This window comes from Nicotiana tabacum, chromosome 2 (genome assembly GCF_000715075.1).
Source record: "Nicotiana tabacum cultivar K326 chromosome 2, ASM71507v2, whole genome shotgun sequence".
NCBI classification, from domain to species: Eukaryota; Viridiplantae; Streptophyta; class Magnoliopsida; order Solanales; family Solanaceae; genus Nicotiana; species Nicotiana tabacum.
In genome coordinates this window covers 91,377,809-91,390,208 of record NC_134081.1, presented here as the reverse complement: position 1 = coordinate 91,390,208, position 12,400 = coordinate 91,377,809, and the positions used below count along the sequence as shown (strand labels likewise).

Below are 12,400 nucleotides of genomic sequence, written 5' to 3'. Positions count from 1 at the left end.
GGCATATACCACTTTTGGTGGTTAACAAAACTTAGTTACAATGAGATATACGAAATATAACCGCTTCTCGTGGTTGTATATTTCTTGCAAACTCTGCTGGAGTTTAAGTGGATCTAACAATGTTATCCACTTTGTATTCCTTTATTAAGATAATAAGGATGAAAATAAATACCAAAATATGTATTGTATACGTAACATATAACCAAGCAAGCGATAATAAAAATATAAAAATATAAGCAAAATGGTCAAATTAAATTACACAAATTTGGCCACTCCAGATGTAAGTGATATCTACATCACTACTGCCAAGAAGAAAAACTCACATCCTCAAGGATATAATCTGCCTTATGATGCTAGGAATGAACAAGATCTAACCACGGACGTAAGAGCGTCGCCTTACATCGGAGATGAACACGAAATAAAAATTAAATTCAAAGTAAGTGCTCAAAATGTGAGAGTCTCGTGCTGATAATGTGTTATAAAATAAAGACTGTAAAGTAAAGAAACCGAAGACAAGTATAGAGAGAAACTGATATATTATTCAACTTCAAACTGATGTACATAATGAACTGAAAACTCCTCTATTTATAGAAGAAAGGAAGCAGCTGCGAGGCTTTTCTTGAGCTGCTTGTAAGCTGCCTGTATGAGCTGCTTGCAACTTGTCTGTTTAATAAAAAACTGTTACAAATTATTTCATTGAGCTGCTTGTAGATAAATTTCAATAGAGTACCAAACGGATAATTTTTTTCAGAAAAATTATCTATAGTGGAGTAATAAATGGACATCCATATTATAATTATTTTCATAACATTAACTACAGTTTTGATCCGTCAACGTAAGACCTAAAAGACATTTTAAATCCACCCTCCGAACCAAACCCCCCATGCCCACTTTTCGTCAGTAGTAGCTCATTGTCTTCTTTTACGACTTGTTTGGATGATACAACCTATTGTATCGTATTGTATTGTTATCCCAAAATAATATTTATTTTGATTGTTTATTTAAAATTAATTGTATCGTATTATTAAATTCATTATTCCTGAACAACCAAAAACCCCATTTTTTGAAACAACCGATTTGGTGTGGTGGGATTGTTTCGTATTTTCTTTTCCAATTATTCCCTTACTTATTACTCAATAATTCCATTTTATCCGTTATCTTTTTTTTTTATTTTAACTTCAAATCTCAAACTTATTGACCTACTTTATCTACGTCCATCTTTTCCAGAGTTGGTTCATATCGTTCTTTTCATCCAAATCTCTGTTCGTTTCTTTATCTCTTTCCATCGTATTAGATATTACTTTATGCTAATGATAGTTAACTTTTTTCTTTAAGTTTCTGAGCTACATAATTGGTGATAAATTAGTAGAAAGAGGTTTCTTAAATTATTTTTGTACATAATTCTTGATAAATGTTTATTTAAAACAGTTGAGGGTATTTTAATAAACTTATCACTTACAGTTACAGTACGATACGGTCAAACAATATAACAAAAATATTATTTAACAACAACAAACAATACAATCTATCCAAACGTTGTATCCATAAAAAAACTACAGTACAATACATTATAAAACAATGGGTAACAATGATCCAAACATAGTGTTAGTAGGGGCGGCCCAATGGTAAAGCAAGTCCCACATACGTGGGGGCCCCAAAATTTCTAATATTAAATAGTTGTATGTGATAATTTTTCTTTTAAAAATATTTAGTTTATCAAAGAAAAAACATATTTTTTCATGAAAAATAATAATTTGGGACCGCTAGAGATATTGGGGTGAAAATAGCACGGGCTAGCCAGTTTTCAGACTAATAATAGAAAAATAGCCAACGTTTGCAAAGTCATTGAAAAATAGTCACTATTTTGCTGCAACACGAAAAGTTCCAGCATAAACTTTACATTCTTACCTCATTTATACACCATCATCATTATCACTTGGCCTACATTAATTTCACCACTTTATTACTCTCTATTCAAACTATATTTTACTTCAATCTTTTATATTCCTTTTGGCCTCTCTACACTCACAAGTTTATTGTCTCGTAAATCATTCTCTCAAATAAGATAGCAGAAAGCAATTGCCAACGCTTTTTTTTTAAGCTTTCCCCATGTTACATCTTTTGTTCTTAATTATATATTATTATTTATTTATTAGAATATATATATATATATATATATATATATATATATATATATATATATATATATATATATATCAACAAAACAATATGAATTCGCATATTTAAAACACCAAAAAAGGGAAGAGTTAAAACTTTAATACTTTCCAAAAAAGGATTTATTGATAAACTTTTAGCGAACTATAAAAATTTTAAATCAGAAAATATAGAAGAATTTATGATAGATGAACAAATCACTAACAAAATTGAGCTAGACGATAATGAAATCCAAGAAGAAGAAGAAGTTGGTGAGAAATCTATCATAAATCTTTCAGAAAATCAGAAAATTCTAAAAGAATGAAAATTCTAAGGAGTACGCATAAATGATTTTTTTTATCTAAGGAATCTCCTTGAGTTGCTGAAGCAAGACTAAGAATGCATTTACATGTAATTGCATAATTAAGGTATTGCAAATAATTTATTCTTTTTGCTGCCTCGAGGATATTTGGAATGAAACATGGTATCCCAAGGTTGCAGACCATGTGAACACAGACAAATCTTGGTATATTGTGGATGCCACTAACAAAATTCTTGGAGGATTGGCATCAACTATAGCAATATATATCGGAGGGAAGAATCTCGCAACATACACTCCCAATGTGGACAAGGGTGCATTTGTAATAGTGGTGTGTTTTTGTGTTAAAACCATGTTACTTTCTCTGCATTGTGATTAGGAAGACGAGAATCTGAAGCTACCTTTTTTTTTCTCCTTTTAAATTTCTTGTAAGCTAAACTTAAGATTTCCAAACAGGTCAATCACTATATCAGTGATTTTCATATGCCTGATGTTTAGCTTAAAGTATATTTATATATTTTTTTATGTATATCGCCTCATGTTTTACTTTTATTTAGTGAATTTAAGATGTAATGTGTTGATTTATATTAATTCGAGGTGTTTTTATGTGTAGGAATGATCCGGGAGTAATTGAGGGCGAAAGGTGCGAAATTAGAGGCAAAATAGACGAAAAAAGGGAAAGGGGCATTTCCAGCGCCACAGGCAGTGCCCCACGCTACATGTGGCACCCCAGACAGAATGTGAAATTTACCAGCGCCAGGGACGGCGCCTAGCGCTGGGCTGGACGCTAGTGACGGGATTTCTATCCAACTTTGCCCGGGACAAGGTTGTTTCGGCCCTAAACCTACCCAACACGTATAAAAACAAGACTAAGCTTATTTTTAGAGGGAGACACCACTTTGAAGGGAAAAGACACACGAGTAACATTCGGGAGCGAAGAGATCTCAGTTTTCTTCATCTTTTCTTAGTATTTTCAATTATCCAACATTTATCAAGTTGTTTGCTATTATCATGGGTGGCTAAAACCCATAGTTCTGGGGTTGTGATTTAGCCATGAATATTGTTGTTTAATGTTGACTTAACCTTGATTACAATTCACAAATATATGGTTGTTTCTTCAATTATGTGATTAATTGCTTAATTGTCTGGCCAACAGTTAGGTTCTATTTACTATCTATGCTATGCTTGGGAAAGCCATATTTAGATTAGAGAAGAATTGAAGAGAGCATGATCTTAACTCTTAGGGGGGCGGATTTGGGATTTGTGGTTAGGATAGGAATATACCTAGTCACCGTGCTTAATTAAATATCGTAATCTTAATGCGTTCTTAATAGATTGATTCCATAAGAATATAGGCATTAATCTATTTTGAATAGGCGAGTAGTATTTCGGGAGAAGGCTATGAGAGCAATTATCGATTAATTAGCAACCAAGATTGAATTGTATGAAAGGGAGAGTTAACTAGAACACAATAAAATTGGTGAATCGATCACAACCCTGGAATATTTGTCTCTACTGAATAAACCACAATTATTTTACTACTTGATAATTTAGTTACTACTTAGAATTATAGTTTAGTATAATCATATTCTTGAACTCGAATTTGGCTTGACTGAATAACAATCTTGGTGAATTTAGTGGGTAGTTGATATAAGTCTTTGTGGGTTCGACACTCGACTTATCATTTTATTACTTGTACGACCACGTATATTTGCGTGTGCGTTTGGGAGCGACAAGTTTTTGGCGCCGTTGCCGGGGACTTGAATATTGACTATTTTCTAGTTTTTGCTTTCATTGTTTATTTCATCGAGTTTAATATCACTTGATTGTTGCTCTGATCTCAGGAACTTTAATTGAATGCGCAGGGTCAGAAGCCAGGACAGACTTCAAGGCTTTGACCCCCGAACCTGAGAGAACATTTCATAAAAGGTTGAGGGAAGCAAAGGATACAAATAATCTTTAGGCACTTGTTCAATTTCCTGTGAACATGGCAGAGGAGCAACATATGGTTGTTCAGGAGGTGACAATGCCCAGCATTGCTAATGTCACTTCCAGCATTGTGAAGCCTAAGATCACTAGGCACTTTGAGCTAAAATAGAGCACGATCCAGCTATTTCATGCGAATGGGCAGTTTATGGGTCTTCCACACGAGGATCCACAACAACATATCTTGAATTTCTTGGAGATTAGTGATACTTATATCACTAACGGAGTCACTCCAGACTTCGTGAGGCTCACACTTTTCCCATTCTCTCTGTTGGGGGAAGCAAAGCGATGGTTGAAGGCAGAACTGGCTAATTCTATTAAATCATGGAATGATCTAGCAAGAAAATTTTTGGCAAGGTTCTTCCCTTCAGGCAAAACTGCAAAGATCAGAAGTGAGATAGTCGCCTTCAAACAAAAATCGGGGGAGTCTTTATACTCAGCTTGGGAGAGGTTCAAGGGGCTACTTAGAGACTGTCCTCATCACAATCAGATAAACGAAGTGTTAGCTCACACTTTCATAGAAGGGCTACATCCTGAAACGAAAATTGTGGTAGATGCTAAAGCTGGAGGTCAAGTGTTGGAGAAAAGCTTTGACGAGATATATGCATTATTGAACAAATTCTCCAAAAGCAATCCGGATTGGCAAGGAGAAACGAGCAGACACACGGTGCAAAAATCTGCAGGGGTTCTTGAGTTAGATGTCATCTCGGCATTATCAGCGCAGATTTCTACACTAAACAACCAAGTCAATCAGATGACCTTGGTTATTAACAAGCAACAAGCTCAACTAGTGCAACATGTTCAATTATTTTGTGAAGTAGGTGGAGAGGGTCATACGAGCGATTAATGCCCAGTTAATCCAGAGTCTGTCTGCTTTGTGGGTAATGCAAATAGGGGCCAGACAAATCAGTATGGGACACTTACAATCCCAACTGGAGGAACCACCTAAACCTTTCTTGGGGCGGAAATCAAGGTGCTCAAAATCAATACCGACCATAAGCACCTCAACAATAATATAGGCCACCTCAGGCTGAACAACATGCAAACCTAACAAGTCACATTGAGAAAATGATGAAGAAATTGATGGCTGACCAGCAGTCCCAAGCCGAAATAATGAGAAATTTGGAGCGCCAAATGGGACAACTTGCCAGTGCCCAAAATACTCGACCAGTTGGAGCTCTTCCAAGTGACACTGAAGCTAATCCTAAGGCATCCATTAATGCCGCGTCATTGAGGAATGTGAGACAATTAGAAGAAGTAGAGTCGAAAAAGAGAAAACATGTGACTTTTAATGAGAGACCAGCCACTATAGAATCAAAATCAGAAAATCAAAGGAATCAGAGAAGCCAACTGAAGAGGCGGTGGCTGAGCAACCCCCACCATTAGTTACGAGGCCACCACCTCCGTTCCCTCAAAGATTGTAGAAAGTAAAGGATAATGCCGCGTATAAAAAGTTTCTTGATATTTTAAAGCAGGTGCAAATAAATATTCCATTGGTAGACATCTTGCAAGAAGTGCCCAAATATGCAAAATACATCAAGGACATAGTGGCAAATAAAAGGAGGCTGACTGAATTCGAGACTGTGGCGCTCACTGAGGAATGTAGCTCGAGAATCCAAAGCAAGCTACCTCAGAAATTGAAGGATCCAGGTAGTTTCACTATCCAAATCTCGATTGGTAAGCATGCAGTCGGGCGAGCTTTGTGTGATCTTGGAGCGAGCATCAATCTTATGCCGCTCTCTGTGTTCAGACAGTTGGGTTTGGGTGATCCGCGCCCAACAACGGTAATCTTACAGTTGGCTGATCGATCCCCTGCTCATCCGGAAGGAGTAATTGAAGATGTGTTAGTTCAAGTGGGTTCTTTCATATTTCCTACTGATTTCATTATCTTGGACTACGAGCCTGATCAGGAAGTCCCGTTTATTTTGGGGCGTCCATTCTTAGCCACGGGCCGAGATATTATTGATGTATGCGAAGGAAAGATGACGATGAGAGTAGGTGATCAAGTGGAGGTATTTAATGTGTACAAAGCACTCAGATTGCCAACCCACTATGAAGAGCTATCCATGATTTCTGCAGTGGAAAGCAATGCTACATCATTGGTGCCTTATATGAGCCCCATAGATCCTCTTGAACAAGCTTTGATTGGGAATGAAGAATACACGGAAGATAATATAATGGGCAAAATTGAGCGAGTACTTGACACGTCATGCTACTATGTCCATGGTTTTAGGAAGTTTGAGGAGTTGGGCAGGCATGTTACTCTGACCTTTCCTAAGCCATCTATTGAGGAAGCTCCAAAGCTAGAATTAAAGCCTCTTCCAGCACATCTGCGCTATGCTTATTTGGGGAACTCAAAAACATTGCCAGTAGTTATCTCGTCCAGCCTGACTAATGTACAAGAAGAAAAATTACTCAGAGTACTTCGCAAACATAAAAAGGCTATAGGGTGGACAATTGCTGACATCAAAGGAATCAGTCCATCATTTTGCATGCATAAACGTTTTCTGGAAGATGGACACCCCCCAGTGTTGAGCAGCAAAGGAGATTGAATCCTATCATGAAAGAAGTCATAAAGAAGGAAGTAATTAAGTGACTCGATGTAGGTATCATCTTTCCTATCTCTGACAGCAACTGGGTAAGCCCAGTGCAATGTGTACCTAAAAAGGGAGGGATGACTGTGGTTGAGAATGAAAAAAATGAGCTATACCTACTCGCACTGTGACGGGGTGGAGAGTTTGCATTGATTACAGAAAGCTCAACAAAGCAACCCTCAAGGACCACTTCCCACTTCCATTCATTGACCAAATGTTGGACAGATTAGTAGGGCATGCATATTATTGCTTTCTTGATGGTTATTCGGGATACAATTAGATTATCATATGCCCAGAGGATCAGGAGAAGACCACTTTTACTTGTCCTTATGGTACTTTCGCCTTCAAGCGAATGTCGTTTGGTCTTCGTAATGCACCAACCACTTTCTAGAGATGCATAATGGCTATTTTACTGATATGGTGGAAAATTTGTAGAAGTTTTTATGGATGATTTTTCAGTCTTTGGGTCTTCTTATGATGATTGTTTGAAGAATTTGAGTAAGGTGTTGGCCCATTGTGAACAAACAAAATCTGGTATTGAATTGGGAAAAGTGTCATTTTATGGTGCAGGAAGGCATCGTATTGGGTCACAGAGTGTCTAGGAGCGGCATTGAAGTTGATAGAGTGAAGGTGGAGGTGATTGAAAAATTACCTCCACCCATTTCTGTGAAGGGTGTCTGGAGTTTCTTGGGACACGTGGGATTCCATTGGCGCTTTATTAAAGAGTTTTCTAAAATTGCTACTCCTTTGTGCATGTTGCTTGAAAAAGATGTAACTTTCAATTTTGATGACGCCTGCCTGAAAGCATTTGAAGAGCTCAAAAAGAAGTTGATGGATGCCCCCATTATTGCGGCAACTGATTAGTCCTTACCATTTGAGCTTATGTGTGATGCAAGTGACCATGCTATTGGGGCAGTGATAGGCCATAGGAAGGACAAAATGTTTTATTCCATCTACTATGCGAGTAAGACTCTTGATGATGCGCAACTAAATTACACCACCACTGAAAATGAGTTGTTAGCTGTGGTGTGGGCCTTTGAGAAATTTCGGGCATACTTGGTGGGAACAAAAGTTATAGTCCATACCGATCATGCATTAATCAGGTATCTATTTACAAAAAAAGAATCTAAGGCTAGATTGAAGCGCTGGGTTTTATTGTTGCAGGAATTTAATGTGGAAATACGAGATCGAAACGGCACAGAGAACCAAGTAGCTGACCATCTATCAAGGCTGGAAAATCATGATCATGTGGAGGAGGGTGGCCAAATTAAAGAAGTATTTCCTGATAAGCAACTTTTTGCTATCACCCAAGACCCTCCCCCATAGTACGTAGACTATGTGAATTATCTGGTGAGCGGGGTACTTCATCCTAAAATTGAATCTGAAGCTAGAAAGAGGTTTCTACATGATGTGAACTTCTACTATTGGGATGAGCCATATTTGTACAAGCAGTGTGCTGATCAAATGATGAGGAGATACATACCAAAAAAAGGAGGTCGAACTAGTGTTGTATGATTGTCACACATCACCCTATGAAGGCCAGTGTGACCAGTGTCAGAGAACAGGAACAATCACAAAGAGGCATGAGATGCCTTTGAATAACATCCTGGAGGTCTAGATTTTTGATGTATGGGGGATAGATTTTATGGGACCATTCCCATTGTCCATAGGAAACAAATACATTTTGCTAGTAATTGACTATGTGTCAAAATGGGTAGAGGTGATCGCATTGCCAACAAATGATGCCATGGTTGTAGTTGCGTTTCTGAAAAAGAACATATTTTCAAGGTTTGGGACTCCACGTGCTTTGATAAGTGATGAAGGGACACACTTTTACAATCGATTGTTGAATAACCTTCTAGCTAAATATGGAGTCCGCCATAGAGTTGCGACGACTTATCATCCTCAAACAAGTGGACAAGCTGAAGTGTCGAACAGAGAAGGATTGGGGCGTCGCCTTATAAGCTTGTTTATGGGAAGGCATGTCACTTGCCTGCTGAACTTGAATACAAAGAGTATTGGGCCATTAAGAAGTTGAATATGGACCTTGAAGTCGCGGGAGAGAAAAGACTCTTGCAGTTGAATGAATTAGATGAGTTCAGGTTCCACTCTTATGAAAATGCTAAGCTTTAGAAAGATAAAACAAAACGATGGCATGCCAAGTATATCAAGCCGTGTCACTTCGAGCCAGGCCAACATGTATTATTGTTCAATTCTAGGCTAAGGCTATTTCCTGGAAAGTTAAAATCGAGATGATCAGGCCATTTTGAGGTGGTGAGAGTCACTCCTTATGGTGCAATTGAGCTGCGAGCTTTAAATGGTGAAAGAAAGTTTTTGGTGAATGGACACAGAGTCAAGCATTATTGGGGAGGAATAATTGACTTTGAGAAGGCCACGGTTATACTCACTGATGAGTAATCGAGACTCTGCGTCGTGCCGCGACGTTAAATCAGGCGCTTGTTGGGAGGCAACCCAATTTTTATTGCTTTGATAACTTAGCTTTCTAATTATTTTAGTTAGAGTAGACTAAAGTTTGCATTTTCTTTGTAGGCATAGAAATTATAGATAGAATGGTGTGGGATATATAAATTGGATATATAAAAAGGCTCGGGGGATCGGGAAGTTATATATATAAAAAAATAGAAAAAATCGCCGAAACAACGCCCAGGTTAGCGCCTCACGCTGCGTGGGGCGCTAAAGTCAGAATGTTCCAAATCCCCAGCGCCAGGCATAGTGCGGAGTGCTGGGCTGGGGGGCGGCCAAGTAATATTTTTCTTTTCTTTTTCAATTTTAATTATTAACTTAATTCCCATACCCACTAACCCAACCCATCTACCCATATACTCTCACATTAAACCCATCTTATAACCCATACCCACCCATAACAAATTAAAAACATAACTAAAACACTCCCCACCCAAAAACTAAAATGCATCTCTCTCTCTCTAGCTTCTGCTTCTGCCGAGCTTTTTCATCCCTCACTCCAAAATTTCTCAAGTTCTTCTCTTGCTCTCCTCCTAAACTCTCCTTCTCCTCCTCCTCCTCCTCCTCCTCCTCCTTCTTCTTCTTCTTCTTCTTCTTCTTCTTCTTCTTCTTCTTCTTCTTCTTCTTCTTCTTCTTCTTCTTCTTCTTCTTTTTGTATTCTAATAGGTCAATAACCATGAATTTCCCATCTTCCCAATTGCCCTAATCCCCAAATTTTCCCCTATGTAGTTTCTTAAGAATTTTTTAAAGTGGGTAGCCCCTTGTATACGGAGTAGTAAACTAGAATTTCCTCTACTGCATTGAAATTTGGGAGGGCCACCATGTTCTTCCATTGTTCAACTAGAATGCACACACTTCATGCCCGCAAGGTATTTGTTAAAATGTTTGAATGAGTATTTTGTGCACCGGTGAAGTTTGAGTAACCAAGTGTATTTGTATATGATATTGGGCTAAGTGTGGGGTGTGTGGGGATGATTTTACATGCTTGGGAGTTTGGTTTCAATGCACACGTATTGCCCACACCATGTATCCTATATGATGTATGTTGTAGAACGTTGTAGAGTAAGCTAAATTAGTGTAGTTGTAATAGTTGTGGACATTAAAATACCATATGCCACTTGCTTGCATTAAGGTGAATTCACTTAGCCATGATCACTCACTTGTTTTTGTGGCATCATTAGTTCCTTTTATCTATTGTGTGGCATGGGGAAGTCTTGAGTACCCATGGCTTTGGAGTGCAACACTTGTGCATTTTAGATAAAAAATTGTGAAGTCTTGTACATTGAGCTTTCAGTTTTAAGTATGGGGTCATTTTTGACGTGCGCGACAACCTTAGGCTGATTTGTTGATTCGTTCGCACATTCAGGCTTATATGTGTTGTAGGTTGCTATGGCAAGCAAGGGCAAGGGAACTGAAAAGTCCTCTACCACTACCCCTGCGCCCAGAAAATGGAAGCAAGGAGAAGGATCCTCGAGGCAAGATAAAGGAAAACAAGTAGCCGAGGGATCACAGCAAGCACCATTACGACCTCGACCTCGCTTGATTTTAAGTACTGATGAGGCTATTGCATGGCATATGGATTTCTTACCCTCTGGGCTGTACGTTTTAGAAATGGGGTTTAATGTACAAATGTTAGAGAGAAACTTCCCAGATGTACTTGGCCGGTTGCGTGCACTGAACATGGACAAACTCATAGAATGCCCCGGGCATGCAAATTTGAGCATGGTTCGGGAACTGTACGCCAACTGGGATACAAACTTGTTGAGGTCACATGTACGTGGGAAGGACGTGCCACTGTTTAGGCGGTCCTTATGTACATTTTTAGGGGTTGAGAATGCTGACCCGAGGAGGCTCCAGAAATTTGTCAGAAGCCCAAACTACACAAAGATACGTCACACTCTTTGTGACGTTGATTCAAATGCCAAGTGGACAAGAAAGCAAGGCGATATTCACCTTCATATGGTTCGCTATGATTTCAACAAGACTGCCAAAGTGTGACAGAATTTTGTGCAAGCCAGACTCATGCCCGTGGAGCACAACTGCGACTGCATTCGAGCTCGAGTGTGTGTCATATTCTTTTTAATGACTGGCAGACCCATTAATGTGGGTGAGATCATGCTCGATGAGATGGCCTGCATGTGATTTGGGCGGCAGATTAGGAGGTTCTTCTTCGGCAACTTGCTCATGCAATATATGCTTTCCCGAGGGGTGCCGGAGTACCCAGGGTATGATGAGGTGGTTGAGGCGCCTATAGGACTGATGGACATCACATCCTTGTTGGAGACGTCGTCTAAGCTCACTCAGGCAGCACGGAATGAACGAGACGAGAACTTCAACAAGTACCTCTATAACTCTTTAAATTTACTCATGAGCAGGACTGGTATTTCAGACGAGGAGCGTATGCATTTACGCTATGACTTGTCGAGCTCGTCCAAGGATATGTTGGGGATTGCACCTGGTAGCCCAGTTCCTCCGACACAAACACTATCAAGGGCTCAGACACAGAGGACGAGATGGGTGATGATGTTACGGGGCCCCTGGCTTTGGTGCCTCTAGGACCTGATGATGATGTGCCCGGAGCTGCGGATGGAGGGCATGCTGAGGAGGAGGACTCCGACTGATAGGGAGTTTTCTTTTCACCCTACTATGTTTTATATTTTTATATGCATTAGGGACTTTGCATAATATAAGTGTGGGGTGGGAGGAATACTTCTTGTGATGTACTTGTATAAATTGCATCACTTTGTTTCTTTTACTAATTTTACTTAGTCTAGTTTTAGCCTAGTTTGTTTTAAAAAAAAAAAAATTAGAAAAAACTCAAACTTTTCCTGACGATGGATCTTTTGGACAATTTTCTTGAGAG

General features: G+C 38.9%; 1 protein-coding gene across 1 annotated transcript in view; it reads left to right on the top strand.

The window, feature by feature from the left end:
• Positions 1 to 2,399: 2,399 nt before the first annotated feature.
• The window catches only part of LOC107807994 (large ribosomal subunit protein uL13c-like), a 34,716-nt gene continuing 24,715 nt past the window's right edge, over positions 2,400 to 12,400 (top strand). Inside the window, exons 1-2 of the mRNA XM_075227425.1 lie at positions 2,400 to 2,426; positions 2,583 to 2,804. Coding sequence (XP_075083526.1) covers positions 2,400 to 2,426; positions 2,583 to 2,804 — 249 coding nt within the window. The remainder of the gene's footprint in view (positions 2,427 to 2,582; positions 2,805 to 12,400) is intronic.